The sequence below is a fragment of the Fistularia commersonii genome, chromosome 18 (assembly GCF_037954325.1).
Source record: "Fistularia commersonii isolate RoL2024-O1a breed Wild chromosome 18, RoL_Fcom_v1.0, whole genome shotgun sequence".
Lineage (NCBI taxonomy): Eukaryota > Metazoa > Chordata > Actinopteri > Syngnathiformes > Fistulariidae > Fistularia > Fistularia commersonii.
In genome coordinates this window covers 10,487,750-10,511,019 of record NC_141301.1, presented here as the reverse complement: position 1 = coordinate 10,511,019, position 23,270 = coordinate 10,487,750, and the positions used below count along the sequence as shown (strand labels likewise).

The 23,270-nt window shown below is 38.3% G+C and overlaps 2 protein-coding genes across 16 annotated transcripts in view; one reads left to right on the top strand and one right to left on the bottom strand.

Moving 5' to 3' along the window:
* Window positions 1–6,466: 6,466 nt before the first annotated feature.
* LOC147224351 (ATP-sensitive inward rectifier potassium channel 1-like) lies at window positions 6,467–11,493 on the top strand. The gene is made up of 2 exons (XM_086164933.1): window positions 6,467–6,608; window positions 8,529–11,493. The coding sequence occupies exon 2, from the start codon at window positions 8,536–8,538 to the stop codon at window positions 9,655–9,657; it is 1,122 nt and encodes a 373-aa protein (XP_086021059.1). The 5' UTR covers window positions 6,467–6,608; window positions 8,529–8,535; the 3' UTR covers window positions 9,658–11,493.
* The window catches only part of fli1 (Fli-1 proto-oncogene, ETS transcription factor), a 31,553-nt gene continuing 19,671 nt past the window's right edge, over window positions 11,389–23,270 (bottom strand). For all 15 annotated transcript variants that reach the window (XM_086164917.1, XM_086164916.1, XM_086164923.1 and 12 more), the window contains 4 exons: window positions 15,976–16,035; window positions 15,489–15,548; window positions 14,779–14,826; window positions 11,389–14,670 (listed from right to left, as the gene is read on the bottom strand). In XM_086164917.1, coding sequence (XP_086021043.1) covers window positions 14,141–14,670; window positions 14,779–14,826; window positions 15,489–15,548; window positions 15,976–16,035 — 698 coding nt within the window. In that variant the 3' untranslated portion in view covers window positions 11,389–14,140. The remainder of the gene's footprint in view (window positions 14,671–14,778; window positions 14,827–15,488; window positions 15,549–15,975; window positions 16,036–23,270) is intronic.

Genomic DNA, 23,270 nt, shown 5'->3' with positions numbered 1-23,270 from the left:
ATTTACATCATAATTTTAAGAACTTCAGCCAGGGACTTCTTAGGGAAGTACCATTCAAAAAGGTAGGATTATAAACATCTACAGGCGTATGAATGTTGAGGGTGAATGAGGTAAGATAATAAGATAAGATGATTCCCCATTGGGGAAATATACACACAGAATTTTAGAAATTACATAGCTATTTTAACAGTTAAAACAAAATTAATTATCTGAATGACTAAAGATAACTGAATAAATGAATACTGAATAAATAAACAATTAAAATGAAGATAAGTAAATAAATAGATAAAATCAAATATTTTGCTGAATGTAACCTAAAATCATTATCCTATTGGTGTTCTCAATGTAAACTTATGACAACTTTGTCAATACTGTCATCCAGCACTAGCATCAATTGTGATTCTACAGATATAACACCTATCTAATACACTAAGAAATTACCAGATTGACCTTTTCAAAAGATGCAGTTAAAGAGGATATGAAGTTCCTTGATGTGAAAGAGGAGGATAGAGAGTGGTGCGAGATGGAGGGAGATGAATCGCTGAGGCGACTCCTGAAGGGAGGAGTTAAAAGAATAATAATAATAAGAAGATATAATACCTGATATACTGAAAGAGATTGGGGAAATTTTTAAACACCAAAGCTGAGCGTGTTGGGCAGGGGATAAAAAAGAAAAGCTGGTCTAATGATGACTGACTATCATCTGCTGTTAGAGTACTGGAGTCCCGGCATAATAACTGACAGATAGTTGGAACTAAACTAATTTTTATTTTGTTTCTCAGTTAAACGTGCTAAGTGGATGAAGTGGATCAATCAAAAGTCATGAAGCCCATCCGGGAAACCCACAGTTAGTCACGGTGACACTATGTGGAGAAGGGTGGAATTGCATAATCAATATTGTGTGTGTCTGTAGGTGTGTTGATGTGAGCGTGTTTGTATGTGCGTGTGTGTGTGTTTGAATGTGTGTGAAAGACTGAGAGTGCAAGATAGCGACAGAGAAGAGGGGGGAGAGAGAGCTTAGAAAAGGTATGATGCTTTTTGCAGAAACAACTGAAATTTAAGCATCACAACATGTACAAATAGGAGAAGGTAAAAGATAAAGCGATGGATTTTATGTTGAATCACAGTCATGCACAGTTAAATTAAGTAATGTACATATATATCAATATCAACACACATTGTGCTTCAGCTACATTGTCATGGCATGTGCATTCCTCCCTAGACCTCATCATGTCCTTTTCTCCATGAATATATTACACCAGTCATGAAAAATATTCCCTCAGGCTTTTAGGACAGCCACCATGTTAAAAAAAATCACATCTGAAAAAATGTTTCACATGGAAGCAAAAAAAAAAAAAACAAATTAGGGAAAATGATATCACCACCTTCTAGTTAGGAGTAAAACCAGTCATGATTAACTGCTAACTGCTTTTAACACCCGAGCTGAAAGTCAGATCAAATTCAAACAAGAAGACCATTTTGTTTTTTTAACCTCATCTTGAAACATACCTAAGTCTCTGTCTTTTTTTTTGTTCAACTTTGGTCAACTATTTTTCCGTGGTGACTGAGTCACCGTGGAGCTATATGCTGACAACATGAAACAAAACAGTTGACATGCTTGTTCTCTCAGTTAGTGTTTAGGTCTAGTGAGTTGCTATGAGCGTTTTAAAACATTTGGGATTACAGTGCAGTCAATGGCATAAATCTCAGTCCTTTGTGAGGCCGTTTGTGTTTCCTCTGGGCACCCACCAGTTTGAGTAATTTAGCAGGTATTTGTTTTCTGGTGTGCAGATGGATGTCAAATGATATCATAATTGGAACAGATATAGTCCTGAAGTATTCCAGACTAGACTGACAGGTAGATCAAGAGAAAGTATACTTAAAAATTGGATGTGCTGTTGGAAGAGGTGTTATTATTCTTGAAACAGCTAATAGCCCAATAATATTGCTGTATCAAACTCTGGAGGTTTAGGGAGGATATCAGATTGAGTTGAAAGACAGCAACTGTTATTCTCTTGAATATTTAGTAGTCATTTAATAGCTAAGGAAAACAATATGTTGCTGAGGTTGGGGAAAGTGTGATCCTGTTGCAAGATGGTTTCTAGTTTATACAAACTGCTCCGCTCGTTCCAACTCTTGTTAAAGCGCATATCCTTCTGGGTTCAAGCACCACTGGTTGTAAAATGTCATCCTACCTCAATAAAATGTGATGCTGGTAATGTGCATTTTTGTGCAACATTTATTAAGTAATAAATTCAAATTAAACTATTATTATTTTCATATTTGGTCAAACATAATGGCCAATAAAGACTAGAAATCGTACTGAAAAATCTTTTCAACAATATAAAAAAAGTTTAAGCATTTCTATGATAAAATAAAATAAAATAAAATGAAATAAAATAGAATAAAATAAAATAAAATAAAATAAAATAAAATAAAATAAAATAAAATAAAATAAAATAAACATCTCCGCTTGAGAGTTGTTGTCAGTTGTCATTGAGTTGTTGAATTTATATTCAAGCACAATTTTGTGTAACATTGTAATACTTTGTTTATACCTAATATATCCCATGGTGCACAATGATTGTTTAGATGTCTGTGGTGGTACAGCTTCGGTTTTAATTTGCAAGAAGAGACCCTCCTGTGGTTTATTGGAATACTTTGTAGGGAAAAAAATATATAAATGAAAATGATATATAAATACAACTCATATTGTCATTACAACCAAATGCAAATATTTATCTTCATATCAGATGGTAAATTTTTGCTCTGTTGAATCTCAATCCGAAACACAAACAGATCTAAAATCAGAGATGTATCTTTGTGAAATAAGATATATAACTGTAGCCGAATCCACAGCAGAGTGACGATGTTACCCCAAAGATGGAGAATGTTCTTTTGTTTTTTTAGGGGGGGTGGGAGGTGGAGTCACCTTCCATCTTGCAAAATCAAACTTAGTCTACACAATACATTGCACCTCGGCAGAGCGCTGCGCCAAGGGAAACAACCCAGCAGGTGATTTTAACCTTTTATGAGGGTTGGTATTTTGTATTCTTTCTTTTCAATGACTCATTATTCAGTGTATGTTGCTGCTTAATCAGGCTGAAGTCCTCTGAGTGCTCAATGTTCAGAGAGACCTACTCTGTAACCTCAGAATAGGGGAGAACAAAGAAATGTGATCACAGTGGGACAAGGGGGCCACTTCAGTGTTGCTGACTAACTAAATCAAGAAATGTGTTGGTTGATCTTAATTTGTACCTCACATGAATCAGTATTTGACCCCGCATAACACAAATAACCACAGTTTGTATAAACAACTTTTGAACTGCCGCTGTATTATGATCATCCAGATAAATAAGACCTCTGTAAAAAAAAAAAAAAAATCATCAGTCTCCATTGGTGAGAGATTGAGTGCATCAGCAGGTGGAATGTTACATCCTCCTGAGGAAAATCACCAGAAACCCTGGAGGCCTGGCATTTTATCTTCATCCTCAACAGGCATGACACCCCAAGTCCTCATCTGCAGGCTTCTCTTGATATGTATTGCACCCAGAGGCATCAACTGAAGGCATTGATCTCAAGATCATTGATCACCAGACTTTTCTTCTTCCTACACGTGGCAAAAATATAATATTTGCACTCTACGAATCATGAAAATGAGGTGGGAAAGTGTGACTTTCTTTGTCGGTCATGTTTGTATTGTCATGAGAGCGAAATGCTTTACCAGCACATTTGCACAGCTTGGTGTTGAGTGCTTGGCATTTACTGCTTTGCCATTTTTACCCTGAGAATGATGGATATGGAATATAAATGCTCAGTGACATGATGACCCAGCAAAACACACACACACTCATACACACGTACACACACACACTTTGCACAACAATGATTTTCAAAGTTTTAACATCTTTAACACCAACTGGTAATAGTCTATCAAGACAATGATTTTTTTTTTTTTCAAAGGTAATCTGTACTCTGTATAAACATTTTGCATGCTTTGAAATCTAAAGAAATATAATTTGAACAACAGATCCAAGGAAAAAATGCTGGTGAGTTAAAATAAATCAATTTGCCTGATTTGTTTTTTTAGTCTATTTAAGGTGGTTATAAAAAAATGGCAAATATTTGTATCTGTCTTTTTCTTTCCATTGATTTTATTTTGATTCAATCAAGTGTCCAATTACTCAGGGGAAATATCTAAAATGAGTGTAGTTTTATCTGATACAATGCATATTGTTCCATCGTGTATTTTTCAGCCCCATCATTAGCCGCCAGGCCTAAGTTGATTAACCAAAACTGGCACTGAAACCACCTTTGTTTACTTCATTGCTCCAATTGATATTCAAGACACTCCTATCGTTTACTATCAACTTGAGAGATCTATTGCAATGGCTGTTAGCCATTCATATTTTTGATCAGGGCTCCAGGCGAGCATTTTTTGTGCTAATCGCTTTTGTCAAAGTACAAAAGGTTCAACCCAAGTTGCATGCCACAGCATCACCCTGGAGGCTTTGCAACAGGGCACTGAAACAGGTTCACTCGTTTGAGAATTTCATTTTTTCCTTTAATTGAAAACACTGTAAATGCATGAACCCTAACCAAACAGTAAGTGGATTGGGCAATTTATACAAAAAACACAAACCCCTATGCACTGATAACAAAATTGGTTAAAAACTCCAATGGTGGTATAGTAGAATGTAAGGTTTCTTTATATTATTCACATATTTGTTATTTTTATATTATTGAGTTTAATCAACATCTGATAAAAAAAAGAAAATCAAAAACTAATTTTAAACTGCCAAACAGGTACAAATGACAAAACCTATAAGGTGAATCCATAAATACTTAAAAAGTGGGGATGAATTTCATGTAATTTGTTTAGTGCTCTCTTCATCCTTTTTAAGACATATACGATCAAATAAATAAACACTGCATTCTATTGCAATGACACCAGGGATATTGAAAAGTCTTAAAATTTCCCCTGAAAAACTGTCAAGTGCAATGGTTTGATTTTTGTTTAATAGCCATTATGAACCAGAGCAAATCCCCAAAGAAACTCCCCATATTATATAAAAGAAACCTTAAACCTCCGGGGAGGAATTGTGCATTACAGTTTCAGTTTCAGCTGCAGTGTATTCTAAGTGGGGGGTGGGGGGGTAGAGGGTTTTTATGACTTAAATCTGTGTGTACTGGGGGAATGGAGAAAATCCTAAAGCTTTGGGACTGTGGGATACGACGGCGCTGTTTCAGTGACATGCAAGTGCAGAATTAAATGAGCCGTTATATCAATCTGGTCAATGGCAGTAACTCTCTCTCCATTGTCTTGGTAATTTCTGTCAATCAAACGCGGCCTCTATTGTGCCTCCATGTAGCTCACCAAACCTGCCCAGCATTCAGTGTAGCTATCACGTCTACTGGCCTTTTGTTGAAATAAAAAAAGGAAAGTAAACAAGCTGAACAAAGCCTACGTTAGAATAAAAAGTGTTTTAAAAAATGAATTTCTTTAATATTGCATTGATGAAAAAATCTTCAACGACACAGAGCTCGTTGTGTGTAAACAGCATTGCATTTTGGGTGCAAAATACACATTCTGCAGCGGGTGAGGGGTGTAAGAGCCTTCTCACTTTTGCAGATAACAAAAGAAATGAAAAATGATTCTCATCGCAATTCAAAACTATTCTCCTCCTATCATTTGGAAAATCTTCAGCTCAGAAAACAGATCAGCCACCTCTTTGACCTCCGACAGTAATTTTTTTGAGACCCAAAGTGTTTTCTGGCATATTAGTGGTATTTAATTTCTCCCTTTATTCCCAATATTTCATGCTGCAACTCTGCTTTGTACCTAAACTAGGGCAGTGGTTGAAAATTAGTATTTAGCCCGGGGTTTTGTTAGAAATATTATAGCCTTTGAGGCACTGTGTAGAAATGTTAACAAACAAACATTTTTCTTTCCGTTTTAAAATCTTAACAAAAAGAACAAGAAGCATGATCTTTATAAAACATTGTTATTACCGTTGCCACTCTCTTTGAGTATAAAAATTAGTTTCTTGGAAATCATCTGGATTTCGGCAAATGCACATCCTGATTTTTGACACAGAGAACCAACTACTGATAGAACAGTACACATCATTTCAATTTTCAATATTCCTATGGCTGTTTTTCACGGGTTTCATTTGATGCAATTGTGAAACAGAAAATGATATCTTGGGAATAAATTCATCCCAACTCCAACGTTAAAATGGGAGTGTATCTACACATCAAGGTCAGCTTGGCCCTTGGTGCCAGGCATCTGTGGGGTAAACATAACTTCTTACAGTAGGGGGAGGGGGCTACATGTATTTCTGTGTTTGGAGGCAGAGGGCCACTTGGTGCGTCTGTGGGTGTAAACATACCTGGATGATCCAAAGCACACCGTGATAGGACAGTATAAATGTGCACAGGTGTTGTCAAACAGGCATAAAGGGGGACACACACACACACACACACACACACACCAAAAACCTTCTCAATCACTTGTGAGAGCGGCAGACAGAAGAGAGGTCAAGCTGGATATTGCTTTTCATCCTCTCCTGGATGTGCCTTGATACAACTTAGACTTCAAACCAGAGGTGAGTTCAAGCCAAAAAAAAATCTTGTAAACTGAATTTGCAACACTTGAAGGATATGGAGCCTTTGTGAGAATGTGTGGTGCAATCCATGCAGTATGATTTAAACATGATTAAGACATTTTTAAAAATGAAATAAGTTAAATGTTATTCGAATCGATACACTATGTGAATTAGCTAATTAAATCATTTTTGTAGTGCATTAAAAGGGCAAGCATCTATGGTATATTCATGCTTCCTTTTGTAAAGTACAAGCATATGGAAAAAATGCTCTTGTTTTTACTTCGTGCCAGTATTTAATTGCTAATGTCAGACATGGTAATGTCTGAAATGTAATGTAACAAGAAATGTAAGGCTTGTGATGACCCTGAATTAGAGGGAAAGTAAGTGGGCCAATACTCAAAAGCATGATGGAAGTGTGACTCACCTCTTTAGCATTTCAACCGCAGCCACAGATTATTCATCAATGCAGTCTGCAGTCGGTCAATGAACACAGCTTTAGTGGAGCACCCCATTGTCTGGTGGAAAGAATCAAGGATACTGAACTGCACATTTGTTTTTTGTTTTTTTTTTTATAATCCATCGCTTGTGGCAAAATCTGAACTCTACTGTAAAAATGCTTTTGATGCCGAATTATCACAGAAATCCCAGGGTTTTATTCCTATTTCAAAAGCACTACTGTTGGTTATCATCTTCACAAATTTAATCCACGATACCTAAAATTATATCAGAATGTCACTTAAAATTGGACATATAAATAAATATTGAAACGCCATTTATTTATGTATGAATTATTTATGTATAACTGAAAAGAAATGGAACACAAATTACTTGTTCAAATCTGAAATGACTAGCACTTAAATAAATATAAAAATAAAAAGATAAGCTTATCAGAGGTCTTTTGGAAAAATTTCTGGAAGTGCAACACATTAACCCGGTATAATATTTGATTTGTACCAATAAACACCAACGGTCTAGCACCTAGTGAACTAACGTTGAATTTTGTACGTCTACGTGGAACACCTATTTTTACTTGTTTAAAATTGTCTCGTCAGCCAAAAAAAATTCAGCCGCCATCCATCACACTCCAGTTGTGTTTGGAAGGGTTCTCTGACACCTTTGAGTTTGAATAAAGTCAAAAATGTCTGCGAACAGATGGTTTACTAGTTCAAGTTGCCAAAATCATTTTACTGCCTCATTCATTTTTGGTGCATTGAAACTTAGCAAACAAATATGGTACTTGTATTAAGACACATACAAATTCCCAACACTAATACTTCATGCTTGGGTGGAAATTTGAGGTCTTAATGTGGATCTTTTCTGCCGTGTTGCATTCACCCACTGAGGATTTAAACTGCAGTGGGACGGAGCAGCTCGGAACATATGAGGCTATTCTGAAAGAGTCCACAGAGAGAATCAGTTATGTAACCATAGTAAGATAGACGATATTCAGTCAAATAAATAAATCAAAGTTTTATCCTAGTTTTATTCAAAGTTTACAAACTAAGCATTGTTGTATTTTAGTTAGCCATAAACAGTGGTTAGGATTTTATCACCGCCAGCATTTCCTCTCCGCTTCTCCCACCCGACAGCATGCATCAATTCATACTTTTGCTCTTTGATTGCAATAAATTGTATCTGGATGACTGACAGTTGGAGAACCTGTGTAGCAGCTGTGTGATTGGCAACAGCAAAATAACACTGAGACACCATCATTCACTGTTTCTGAGAGTGTGCTGTGTCTTTGTCTGAGCTTCTCGTGATAGTTTGGTTTTCATTAGTTGTGCGACATTAAAGTGGAAATGATTTCTATTAGCACGGCATCGAAGCCGATTAAAATACGTTTGTTGATGATGGGTTTGGTTGACTATTTGGCATGATACCTGTTCAATGTTTTCTCTCATTACTCTTCATTTATTTTAGATTGAAAATGTTTGGAGCCGTGAGTAAACGCATCCAAGACTATCTGGTCGAACGAAGGAGCCGCAGGACCAGACTTGTGACCAAAGACGGACGTTGCAACATCGAATTTGGAAACATAAAGTATAGCAAACACTTTGCCTTCCTGGCTGACTTCTGGACCACCTTTGTGGAGATCCGATGGCGTTTTGTCCTCTTCTTCTTTATTGCCTCTTTCACCCTCAGCTGGTTCATTTTCGGTTTGCTGTGGTACTGGATCGCCCGCAGTAACGGAGATCTGTCGTGGCAAAACCCTCAATCGGACCACATGCCTTGCGTCGATAATGTTGTAGGACTTACTACTGCGTTCCTCTACTCGCTAGAAACCCAGACGACCATCGGGTATGGTGGGCGAGCGCTCACCCCTCTTTGCCCGGGTGCGGTGGCTCTTCTCATCATCCAATCCCTCCTTGGAGCCATCATCAATTGCTTCATGTGTGGCATCATCCTGTCCAAAATCTCTTTGCCGAAAAAAAGAGCAAAGACCATCACTTTTAGTGACATGGCTGTTATCAGCCCCAAAAATGGGACTCTCTGTTTGTCGATTAGAGTAGCTAATCTTCGTAAGACCCTGATGATAGGAAGCCAGATATACGGCAAACTGCTGAGGACAACAAATACGCCAGATGGGGAAACAATCATCATGGACCAAGTGAATATTGAGTTTACGGTGGATGCTGGGAAGAACAATCTTTTTTTCGTATGTCCACTCACACTCTATCATGTAATCAACAAGAATAGTCCATTCTTTGAAATGGCCGTAGACACACTCCACAAGCAGGAGTTCGAGCTGGTCGTCTTCCTCGATGGCACTGCAGAGTCCACCAGTTCTTCCTGCCAGGTCCGGACCTCCTTTATTCCCCAAGAGATCATGTGGGGCTACAACTTCTTGCCAATCATCTCCAGAAGCAAAGAGGGCAAATATAGAGTCGACTTCTCAAATTTCTCCAAGGTGGTGCCGGTGGCCACTGCACATTGTGCATACTGTTTCCACAACATCAAGGGGCATCATCACCACTCTCGAGATGGACACGATAACCGGGGATTTGAAGTCATTGACATCCATGATCATGGGAATGTAACAAAGATGTAAGATGAGAGACCATATTAATGGAAATTGAAGACTTACTCTGGCAGAGGCTTGAACCTCTGATCCACAAACTCTTAAAGACTCTGGGGGACGAACTGGAAGGAGGAGGGGAACGACAAATCATAGCAAGAGCATTTTATCGTTTTTAAATGTTAACTAAAGAAAACCCACTTGCTTTTTTTCCCCATACAGACGATATAATTTTCCTTTGGCCTGCAGTGTTATTGTGTACGATTTGTATGTAACGCCCCACCTGTCATTGTCTATTGAGTAAAAACCTGTTTTGAAAAGAATGGCCAGGTCATGTAAGATGAATAAGCTTCAATTCAAGTACAAGAAAGAAAGATTTCAGACACACACACACACACACACACACACACACACACACACACACAAACAAGCAAGTAAAAAAAAACAGATAAATGAAAAACCTAAATATTTAGACTCTCTAATTTTAGCTTCTTATCTCTGGCTGGGGTTTAAGTATGACATGTAGACAGAAAAGCAAAGTAAATGTCTTGAGCTGTGTTTTAACACTTGAAAGAGCATTGCGTACTCTTGTCATGGTTGAGACAACAGTCGTATTATTCATGGTAAGCTGGTGCAGAGAAGAAACACTTGAACCACTAAGGTATCCCTAACAATTCCAACACCAAGCTACTTGCAGAATTCTAGGCTCGAGGCCAATGGTGACGTAGCTGTGATTTCCTTTTTGAGTGATGTTATGAGAACAGAGCTCCCGGAAAAATAAAAACGAATAAAAACAACAAAAAAAAAAGAATTATGGCTGCATGCAGTCCACACTTTATTAGTCTTTTTGTATATGATCTCAGGGGAACAATACTTTAATAAAGACTATTTTTGCATTCAAAAATGTGTCTCTGTGTTGAAACCATGTTGGTACTGCGATCTGAAAGGTCAAAGGAACATAGTGACAGGTGCCAGCCCTTATAAAGGATTTTCCTCTGTAAACAAAGTGAAGTTGTGACAGCAAATAAGGATCCAACACAACAGAGACAAAGTGTTTGTGGATGTTGGCACTATAGCTTGGAGCCAATTACTTTACCTGCTGTTGCTGAAGGTGAAACCAGAACTCACCAGTTGGTAAAATTACAGTATCAAATATTGTACTTTCACAGCTTTTACAAAGGTATATACCCTTGTCTGACTGGAGTTGTATAGAAATACAGTGATACATAGAGTAAAGGCTATTAGTATGTCCAACAACAAAACAGAAGTCAAATTAGTTGAAAGCCATTCTTCATTCTTCATTGCCAGAGTTACAAGCTATATTTATCTATTTTCACAATGTGCATTTTGAAAGATAGCTGAATTGTCTGAAGTACCAAACCTGATTTCATACCATTTCCGATGAATTGGGTTCAAATCCAGCCATACAAAATCCCAGTTTGTATGAAGTCAAGGCATGGATAAGCATTCACATGTTTATATTTCCGTGGATGTCCAATTTTCATATTCAACATTGATTTATTCCAAAAACAAAACTGTAGCCCATAATTTCTTCTCTAAGAGCTATAAATGAAATTGGTAAAACACATTACCATCATTGCCAATCTTACCCTTAATTTGGTGAGATTCAACAAATATATGATGAATAATACCATTATAAAAACTGCGCTGCCTGTTTGGCAGAAATGGTTCAGCTACACTATGGAACGCGAATAAAATGCACCTCATATTCTCTGACAGAGAGATAAGAGATCGAGATAACATGAGAGGTAAAAACATTTATTGTGTCACATTTTCCTATACAAAAGCCCTTTTTCAAAAGGTATTACTTCATACATTGCTGGAATGACAATAAAAATAATTATAATATTAATACATTGGTTAATTGCAAAATTATACACACACATACATATACATATATATGTATATATGTATATATATATATACACACACACATACATATATATATGTATATATATATATGTATATTTCCAAAATACATAGCATAAATGAAGTAGCACAGATCCCTTTTGATTGATATTATTTGCTAAACATGAATGTTAAGGGTTCATTAGAATATTTTCATGGTACAAATGATGTGTTCCCTTTTTATTGATCACTTCAAGCTATAAAACTCGCAGCCGGTTTGGATATTGCTGGTATAATTTATATAAAATACCTGAAAGTTTTCAATGCAGAGGGAAAGCTATCAATTCCAGGCCTTTTTGGTATCAATAGTGACTAACGGTAGAAGAAGAACCATCATAATCACATGTTGCATATTAAGAAAAGGAATCCCTGGGTTATTGGATTATGATTCAAGCAGACATTTGTGGGGTTGGGAATACAGAGAGATAATTTGTGCATGTAGAGGCACTCAATATGTTACAAATTGAACTTCTGACGTAATTACAATAACAAGAAACAATCAAAAAAAAGTTAAAATGTATTGCCCAAATGTACAAATATTAAACACTTAAAATGCTGAACAAACTACTTAGCAGAAATGGACTCAAAAGGTTTGCATTTTTGACCGAGGTCAACTCGTATTAATTCTCTTGACTTTTCAATACTGTGTCACATATGAAAATAACTCTGCATAATTTATACAGTAAGTTGCTTTAATGCCTAGTTGACTGATGCTTATAAAATAATACAAAATAGGTCTGACAAACGCACAGCGTTTGCGAATCTGAGGATTTCTTTGTTTCATCTCGTCATACTTAATTGGTTTTTGTTCTCGGATAAACTACTTAGTCCAAAGTAATTTACTTTTCATGTGTCCATTTTCAGCTACTGGATAAGGAATATGCTTCCATAAACAGCTTTGAACACTTGAACGTGGATATGGACACGGTACAATTAGATGATGATAAAATCCTGCCTTGAGCTTCCTGTGCATTTTGCTGGAATTTCGATCAGTGAGAAACTAACATTGAAACATACATGCTGCTCTCAAACTAGGATCCAGCCCCGGTAAATGCAACTTAACTGTCATGTTTTGAAATGACTCGTAGCAAAGCCACTTTTCTGTATGACCTACACGGTCCCGACTGGCCAAAGGAAAGAGCAGACACCATAATCAGTGTTGTTCAGAATCCAAAATTCTCCAATTTCTAGTCAGAAATAAAGATAACTAGTATATCATCTTTTACTTTTAAAAGGCAATGCTGTATCTCTTTAATGAATAGAACATTGTACGGAACAGCAGTTAAGGCACTGTGAGGGTTTTTCGCTTTGATTCTCGTTTGTCACATCGTAAAACTTTATGCACTCACGGCACTGTAAGGCACGATGGATGAAAGTATCCAGTAAGCAGCATACAGTTGAAAAAGGGCATTTTACATGTGAAATCTCAGCAGATGTCTCTTTTCGCAGCTAAGCTGGAGGTACACGATCTCCAAATTGAATGGAAACATCTGAAATATTTAGGTTTTCCTGCAGGGCATCATCTTTTTTACACGTTTCATAAACCATACAACATTCACATTAATACTGACACGGTCGAGTGATAAAACCTCTGGAAATGGCAAAAGGCAACACCGTGGCAACATTTAAAGGCCTAGTGTGTGGCCCTTGACAATTTCTGACCTGGGTTGAATCATTGTTGCAAATTTCTACAATTATATGTTATTCAGCTTCCTCAGCAAAACAGAGTCAAATGGATTCATTGCCCATTCATTCTTGAACTCCTCACACAAACACAGAAACCATTTTAAGTAAATAAGTTGACCCAGGTCAGCAAACATACAGCGCGTCCTTCTCCGGTATTTTACTCTTCTCTTGCCTTCCAGTTTGGAGGATAAATTAAATTGTGAATGGCATATTCCAGTTGCCAAATTTCATTCAGTGCTGAGAAAAGTCCATCTGTTTGAGAGCTCCTTCTTGTCCAGCGAATTCCAGAAGACTCTCCACACACACATAAAAGGAAGCAGATGGACAGATGAGCAGGGACAGTGGAAAAACAAGGCTAGATGTGATGGGAATAAGAAACCCTGACAAGACTGTAGTCAGTGGAAAGAGCAGATGCGTTGAAGCCTAATGTACATAATGTACTCAGGAGGATGTAAATTGAGACCTATAAATAATAGGCCCATGTCTGGTATCTGGATGAGGGGGCAGACACACTCAGGTGGTTCTTCTGTCCTCAGGTTTTGGTTTGGGGAGGGTTTTGGAAAGGCCAACAACAAAGCTCACGGCAGCTATTACGAGGATGAGAAAGAGGAACACAAAAGAAACTCAGACTCACGTACAAAACTTAAAACAGTCGCTAGTCTTGCAAAGGTAAGTAGTATTCCATTTTGGACCCAAGCATCCAGTTCTTTAAAGATTCTTACAGTTAAAATAATATCCTTTCATTTCATCATCCTTCATTCAAAAGAAAGATTCCTTCAGACGCAGAGGCTTTCAATGACTTCATTACATCAGCGTCACTGTGAGTGAAGGCCGGCAATCATGGAAATTGTTGTAGAAGAGTGGAGTTTTTCGCGGATAGTGGATGATGACATAGAGGTGTTTAATAGTAACTACCCAGGTGGGACGGCACATGGGTGTTAGGGTGACGGGGAACATTTGGGTTTGGGTAGATGCCTGCAGTGGGCGAGCTCCAGTATGGAGCAGTTGGTCCAAAGAAGTTGGAGGAGGTGACTGGCATGGATGGAGGATGAGGGGATACAAAGTTGACCTTCTGCTGGTGGGTGTGGTAGGAAGGCACATACGCTAGGTCCGAGGGGTACTTATACATGGAGGACTCAGTTGGGTGCGGCTGCAGTGCTTGAGCAATGCCATGGAAGTCAAACTTGTATGCGTAGCGTTTGCCGTGCACCTTGGTCATGATATTTTTGTCATAGTAGTAGCGCAGTGCACGGCTCAGCTTGTCGTAGTTCATGTTGGGCTTGCTCTTACGCTCACCCCAGCGCCGTGCAACCTCATCGGGGTCTGTCATCTTGAATTCACCGTTGGTGCCCTCCCAGGTGATGCAGCCGGCATTGGCGCTGTCAGACAGGAGCTCTAAGAGGAACTGCCAAAGTTGAATCTGACCAGAACCTGAGTAGAAATATGCAGAAACAATTACACTCACCCTATCACACTGAAATTTCAAGACAGGAATTTAATAAAAGCAAATGTGTGACAAGTACAAATGCTGTTTCTTACCAGGATTGGCTAGGCGACTACTAGTGGGCCCGAGAATCTGGTATGGATCTATGGATAAATAATCAAACACTTATTGGTCATTGAACAGATCAATGTGATTCTAAAAGTAAAATGAAGCCTCCACCAGGGGTGTAGACTTCTGACTTGGATTAGTCGACCAGTAAATGTCATGATTTCGGGATCCAGCTATGCAACAGATATGCAACTTCACAACAGTGGCATTTGACTTGACAAAGACTTGAGCCTTATGACTTCAAACTCATAATATCCCCCCCCCCCACCAAGGGTCTACAGAGGAGTTCTAAAATTTTTACATGATTAGCCAATCTTCACTATCGATTCTGCTTATCCTGCGCTCAGTGTTGCGCGGGAGCCGGAGCATATCCTTGCTGTCATTGTGCAAAAGGTGGTATTCACCCTTGACTTGTTGCTACTCAATCACAGGACACGGCCACCCTACTCACTGTACCTTGCATGTTTGAAATAAAAATATGAATATATGAACCCCTTGATATTATTTGAATAGCTTAATATTGAAGGAAGCTGTGTAATTCAGGTATCACATTGATTTTTACCATTCACCAAAAATCAAGAAATAAGCAACTCTATCAAATTCCAGCAGTGTTATTATCAACTGGTAAAAAGACCAAACACATATTTATAATCCAAGCTAGACCGCTATTGTTATTGTAAATCTAGTGAGCTCTTACCTGGTTGAGCTCTGGGTTGCTCAGCTGTCTTAGTCACGTTCTGAGTTACCACGGGTGAGCCTGCAAGCAGAAGGGAAAAAAGAGAAAAATGAAAACTCATTGACCCCTGGTCCTTTTCTGACAACAGCAAACGCTCTAATCTACAGGATGTCTTGAGTTCCTGGTTTTACAAACAGCCCACAGTGCGATGCAAGTTTTATGTTGTCTTTTTTTAAATAACAAAACAAGATTCTATACGTTAGCCTATTTACAGTGGCTTTGATATGTTCGGTTGAAAGTCACGCTATATATAAGAACATATGCATTAATAATGATGGGGATAATTTCCTCCCATATAAACTTAATTGGTGGTGAAATTACAATAGATGTTCATTTGCATGTGCTACTACAAGTCCGTGTTTGTGCACATATTTAGCATAGCATAGCAGCTCTAAGCTTTTCTTAGCGGCTCAAAGATAAATAAACAAGTATTCAATATTGTCCTCACCTTTGGCACTGTGCATGTTGTTTGACCATCCTGTTCGCCGTACAGCATCATATGAAGGGTCTGACAAAGCAAAAAAAAGGGTTTTGATTTAATATATTTGAAATACTGAAAAGCCAGTGGTCTATTATTAATATGTATTCCATCTTATTTCAATCACCAGTTCCTCTCAACGGGCGCGGTAGAACTATATAGAAGCCTTTTAGTGCCATATACATTTGAATACTGTCAGAACAAAATGCTGTGCGTTTATTTAAACTGCATCTAAAATTCAAAGATGAGTCCTCTTCGTATCACAGACACCAAATTGCTTCAATAAATCTATCAATACCCAGTTGTTGCTCTTCAAAATGCATCAGGACAGCGAAAGATTGCTTATCTTGATGCAAAGGGATGATTTAGATATAGACGGTGCTATATTTGATGGCAACTTCAGTTAACAGAACAAGCTTGCAAATCAAACACATAAATGTGCAACGCAAATGAATATCAAGAGGACGTGCATCAGGTTTTCATCTGGTTTGTACCAAAAAATGTCTTTGCATGAAGCCTGTACAAACAGCCAATGGATTCATTAATTCTGTGTGCATATGCTTCAAACAGACTGTTACTGGAGGTCATCTTGCTTTTCACCACAAGCGCATAGAACAGGATGTCTATAGCTTTATGGCCCTGCACGTTCAGTACACCTAGCCAGTACCTTTAATCCACCTAAAGCACATGAAAATATCTTGATTAGCATTGGCAAAATATGATATTTACTTTATTCTGCACAATTTCAAATCGAAATTGTCACTCTGCTTTGTGCTTTTCATAGGAAGTGTCATTCTTAAGAAGGCAACCGAAAGAGAAATAATGATGATAGAAATTCCAGCAAGGTGCTCGGAGGTCAAGAGGCAATCTTTTTTTTCCCATCAGCACCAGCTGAATTTTCTGAGGAGCGAGTGTACGGCCACTTGCTGTCAGCAGGATCAACGCGTGGACCTTGATACTTTTTCCAGCATAATGGATGTGAAATTAACACCATCAATAGGATCTAACTGGCCACTGTGAGTAATTTTCTTATTTGGAACAGGACCAAGCATTTGAATAATGCCTGATCATTTTAAACGCACACAAATATGATCAAAATTGAATGCAGCCACCAATCTTCCATGTTTGAATATTACACATTGATTGGTAGATATTACTATATTGCAAATACAATGTGAATTTAAATACAATGTGAATTTTAGAATAAATACCACACGCCTACTAAACTGATTTCTATTTTATGCTGCATTTTCCTTTCTAAATATGTGCATTATTTGTATAGTTAATTATGACTGTTAGAGTATAGGCTACTTGAATAGATTTTATCATTGTAGCTGCAAATGTGTTGACTCCAAAAAACAGGTTAGAATATACAGTACTTTGGACGTGTGCTTTTTGACGGATATGAGCATTTCATATGTTATTCGGCACAGGTGACCCATTGATCAATAGAGAGATTACTTTTAGACAATACACTAACAAATAAATGCTGCCGTCATTTATCACCTTGACCTGACCAAATACAATAACTATTAGATCACCATCAACTGTTGTTGCCACGTCCTGCCATTTTTAAATATTGTGCAATACTGCCCTCTAGTGGAGACAAAAACCATGGCACTTTAACAAAAACCACCTCACCATACCATAATATAAATTCACTGTAAAACTATATTCAATTTAGCATAAATTCATTCTTATCTTGGCCCTTCCAATGCCACAGAAGTATTCACCATGGATTCTGGACTTAATATTCAGAGGAGATGATGGACAATGCGTCACAACGACTCATTATGTATGCAAATGTAATTTTACAATTTAAGTCGAGTCATACTTTCATGGAAAGTTTTATTGTCTTGCTTTCCCTAGCTCATTTGCAAACATATCATTTTCAGGCACCTCTTTATCTCTTGCCTAATTTCTTACACTTCAACTTTTCACCCCAAGCGTTTTCATCAAAGGGCCCATTCCATTTGGCAGATAAGAGGAGGGGTCCCGGGGTCGTACAAAGAGCTATATTAAAATTAAATTCGGAAGACTTATAGAAACTAAAAATATATATGTACGGATTAAGTCAAAGAATATTAACGTGCAGGGAGTGAATGAATCAAAATTTGATCAAAAGACTCAAATGAAGCGGTGGGGAAATAAAAAAATAAAGATAAAAGAGGGAGAAGGGGGACAAAGAACAAGTGGGCTGCCGTGGCTCAGGGGGCTGTCAGGTTCAATCTGGTGTGGGTTGGTAGGATAGCCAAGGAGCAGTGACTAGGGGAGAGTCCTAAGAGACTTGCGTTTCCTGCCTGCCTCGCCTGCAGACAACCTCTCTTTGTTTTACTGGCCCTTTTTTCCCCTCTACTCACTGCCACCCCCCACACCCCATCCACATCCACCACCCTGAAAAAAAAAGAAAAAACAGTCACACATACGCACACACACACACACACACACACACACACACACACACACACACACAACAAGGCCACCTCAATCTACAAGTACATAGAGGTTGAAAAAGATGCCGATCAAGTAAGTGGGCAAATAAAGAGCAAAGGCGAAATGGTAAAGGAAAAAGAAAGTGAAGAAAAAATGCATGAGGGAGAAGAAAAATATTGACAAAAAGGCTAAGATGAAACACAAGTTTGGAATTTGAAAAGAAAACAATAGTGGCAAAAGCGAGCTTCTGTCTGGAATGGCCTGGCAGAGGTGCTTGATATTTAGCGACCATTAACATCTTTAGAATAGCCTTGTTGTAGCTGCTGACTGGCGGTCAAATTCGGCCAAAAAAACGAATTTCCCTTCCTAAAAGAAAGCAGAAAAAGCAAGCACAACGGTGCCATGCTTTTTATTTTTATTTTTTTTTCCTCTAGAAGTCTAATGTGGATGAAAGCAAGTGAAATTGCAGGAGGAGATGCAGCAGATGTAAAATGTGAAGAAAAAAAAAAAAGCTGAAGTGGTTGGGGGTACGCAAATTGAGCCAGCAATGCAGACACAGACCCAAATGTGCACACACAGAGCTCCCTCATCCCCCCTTTCATTTTTCCAGGCTTTGCTCTGACTGCGACTTGAGCCAGTTTCCACTCTTGTCTGGGGTGTGGTGCACGCTCCTGGGAGACTTTGACTGCAGGACCAGTTAGTCAAAACAAGGCCCGAGTGCTAGACGGCGCGAGAGAGAAAGAGAGAGAGGGAGAGACGCAAGAAAAAAAGATAACATTGAGGGAGAGAAAGACGAAGCGAGAGAAAAAGAAAGAGACGCGGGATTTGCGGATGAGGTCGACGGAGAAAGTGAGAGGAGGAAGAGAGTTCAGTTATGGATTGGATTGAGGAGAGAGTCGTAGACAGGGTGAACTACAGCCTCTATTACAGGTGCTTAAAAACATCTGGGAGAGGCATAAACCATAAGATGAGAAGAATAACAGAATACAGAAGTTACAAAAGCTCTAAAGAGATGCTTTAGTGGTGAGCAGAAATCCGCAGGATATGCAAATTTATCTTCTCAAATTTCCAATGTGTTTTTTTTTTCTTTTTTCACAGAGACATTTTCATCTTCAATGATTCCCTGTGGTTTATAACAATATTAGTAATTACTGGTATTCATAAATAGGTAAACAGTCTCAATACACTTTATTGGTACTTTGAATTGGCATATGAATCTGGAATATGAATCCGTTCCCCGAGCTGAAACACCAGCTTTCCTCATGTGAGGAGAAGAAATGGAGAAAATGAGTCCTGTTGCTTAATGTGACGGATTCTAAGATTTCAAGCAGTAAAAACAAAGATGAAAGAAAAAGGAAAAAGTTAAAAAGTCAGAGAGTATATGGAGGACATGCCAAGAACCGATCCTTTTCAGTGTGTTACACTATATGTAAACATTAATATTCAAATTAAAATTCAAAAGTTCCTTCAACGTTCCAATAGACAAAGACAAAACTGCATTACATACGCTGCAAGAAGACGTGCAGGAACCCACCCACACACACACAGACAGACCAACAGACAAATAGTAGACACAGTCTTTAGATACACGCATGCACAAACACACACACACACACACAAGCGCGCATGCACACACACACTTTCATAGCTGCTACATTCCATGTTTTATATGCTCCCTTTTATTCATAACATTGCATTTTACACCACAGAGTCTGGAGCAGATTAAGGGTTGTCTCCTGCTGTACGCTCTTGCTTACTCTACCCCAAAGAGTCTGTATGGTATTTGACTGTTCTCCAAAGGCATTTTGAACTTGAACATCTGGCAATACTGAGAAAAAAAAAAAGAAAAAAAAAAAGGTTGATAAATGCGTCTTCTAAAAGACGGTTTCATGAATGGAGAATTGATTCAAAACAAAAACAAAACATAAGAAATGGTTCTTTATAATTTGGCGTTTGCAATATCCATTGGGGTGGCCAGATAAGTTAAATGAATAAAACTTCAAAAACAGTTATAAGATATATATATATATGATGACATGACTGGAAAGGGATATGCATTTTAACCACTAAGAATACATTATCTATTATACATATATATTGTATATTATACACGATCAGTGCTATAATGCATTGGAATGTCAACCATTCAGAGCCATATCAAATAAACGGACAATGTTGAGATTCACAAATGTTCAAGATGCAACACAACAGTGTACGTTTTTGACTGAATCTATGCAAAAAAAAAAAATTATGGCACTGTGGCCGGATGAAAACATGGGCTATGAGGACTTCATCATTATCATCATCATGGAATTGTGCACTAGGTGGATAATGTCTCTTATTTCACGGCCATCATTTCCATTATTTTACCAACAATGAAGTTCGTAGGCCATCGCTGGGTCAATTGTACCAATGCGGGATGTCACAAACTACATAGGAATATTTTATGCATTGAGGCCATTGCATCTCAACACATCAGAGAAACAATAGACCCATAACGGGCATAAATAATCCGGAAGAATCACCCGGCTGGTGCGATACATTTTGTGTCACCTAGAAGAAGGATGCATTGGGTGGGATCCCTTGGCAACATCTGAACAGTCTTGCAGCTGCCCATAATAGACATCACCTCTTGTGAGAGGGAAATGCTATTGAAGGGAGTGACCCACAATTCCTGCCAGACCAAATACCTGGTGCTGAGAACTAGGAAGACTGGGGTCAGGGGTTACCGAGCAGAATCTTATCTGGCTTGCCCATAGCTCCATTGGTATTGAAGCTCAGCAAGAAGAATAAGTGCAAGCTGCCTGCTAACGCTCACTGCTGGGACAGATATAGAGACTGAGGGCATTCTCGGACACTTATCAGACTTAGTGTTTCCTCTTTTCCTGCCTTGATATGGCCTCTCATCCTGTGACAAAGGCTATCACTGTTATTGCAGTCCTTTCTCCCATCACTGGTGGTGACATAGTATAGCCGAAGTAAAGGCGATGTAGGTCTTTTTTATCCTGATACAAAGTTCAGCTTTTGCCTACTTTGTGTTATGTCAGCAGAAAATAATGTTTGTTGAGTGAAAAAGGTATCCACAGGAAAGAGACGGTCATCCTGAGCTGCTGTGGGCGTAGTTCGAAGGAGCTAGACTTGTTTTTTTTTCAGACCAAAGCTTTGCGCAGGGAAAAAAAAGCATCTTAGGAAGATGAATGGCTTTGAAAAATAATATGTATTTGTTTAAGGTGCTTTAATGTACACTCTGTTTATTAGTCTATTGTACTTTTTATTATACTTGAGATATTCAAGCATCCAAGCTAACAAATCTGGAACATTAATGTAACTATTTGTACCAACTTTATAATGTTACTATCTAGTTAATGTCTGCAACCTCGACCACTTAGCAGTACAGCCATGATAACTCCACCAGGTATCATACGCGTTGTAATTGATTTTTTTATGTTTATGAAAAGTCAATGCGACTTTATCAATTTTTTTCAAAGCTTAATATCAATATCACATATTATACATGTTGAAATAAAAGATATGTCATTGCATATAAAAATGCTCCGAATAAGAACAAATAATCTACTTATGCATGAAATAAAATTATGGAGCTGACATGATATATTTTGATATTCTGTTTTGTTTACGACAATATTCACAGGGCGGAGGTTGTTACCTGATCAATATTGACTGTGCCATTTTGTAAAAAACACAAAGGCATTAGAAAAGCAAAGAACCTGATGTTGAAGAGCAAAATGTGCGGTGTAAAGAAGAGACACCTGTTCTAATCTCCAGTTTAATCATCCTTAACACAAAGACCTCTCCACATGTATGGTACTCTCTTTTCAACCATCTGCTGTGAGAACGCGCCCGAGCCAAACACGTAGATACTCCCGATTCAGCAACAATCAGCCTCTTTTGCCATGTTTTTCATTCACATTGTTATCACAACACCTGTCCCTGATACACGTCTCTCTAACCAGCAACCTCATTTACATGTCTTACATCCTGCTTTCCTTCCCTTCTATAATCACGGCATTCACAGTCCGCTTTCACCTCTGCTGCCATCAACAGAACACACAGACACACAGCCTTTGTGTTCTCGGTGATATGCCTCTATTCTTCTCAGCTATGATCCGTTGTCACGGCATCATGTACTGCTTCTGAATGGTAGTTTGCCATAACACCTTGCCTCATATTATTGAACAACACAAAAGGTACACCTGCTCTCGGCGTAGCAGGCGAAGACTGCATGCGCTTCTGATTTGTATGAATACACTGTATTCGGAAGTGTATGTGTCCTATGTGAAGATTTGTTTACTTGTCAACAGCGGCTACGATTTCAGTCTGCGATACTGAAAATCCACTGACTCCGAGTGTTACTTATTCCTGCTTTCCCTTTTTTTTTTCATTCTGTATCTTTGTAACCCATAACAGAGGTTTTCAAAGTAGGAGGCACGCCTCTTCTCAAAATACTTTTAGGGTCGGGTTACTGTATACAAGCGTAATGTTATCACATATTAAAAGAAGTCATGCTGAAAAGTCTGTGACGTCTGGTTCATTTCCAAAGCTCTGAACACAGTCTTTACAAAACAGTGCACAACTTAAAGATATGTTGATCATACCTTTAGACAAAAGAAGCTACATGATTGGAGATTAACATATTTGGCAATTCTTTGAATGGAAGTCACTGATCTAAAGATTGATCTAAAGTAAATGAAGGGACTGGGAGGTGCCTTGTTCCTAGCTTTGTTTGATGGGTGGCCCATAGTCTCAGACTTCAAAAAGCCTTTGAAAATAGTAGTCACTTGATGTAAAACAGTTGCGCCAAGCCAAATTAA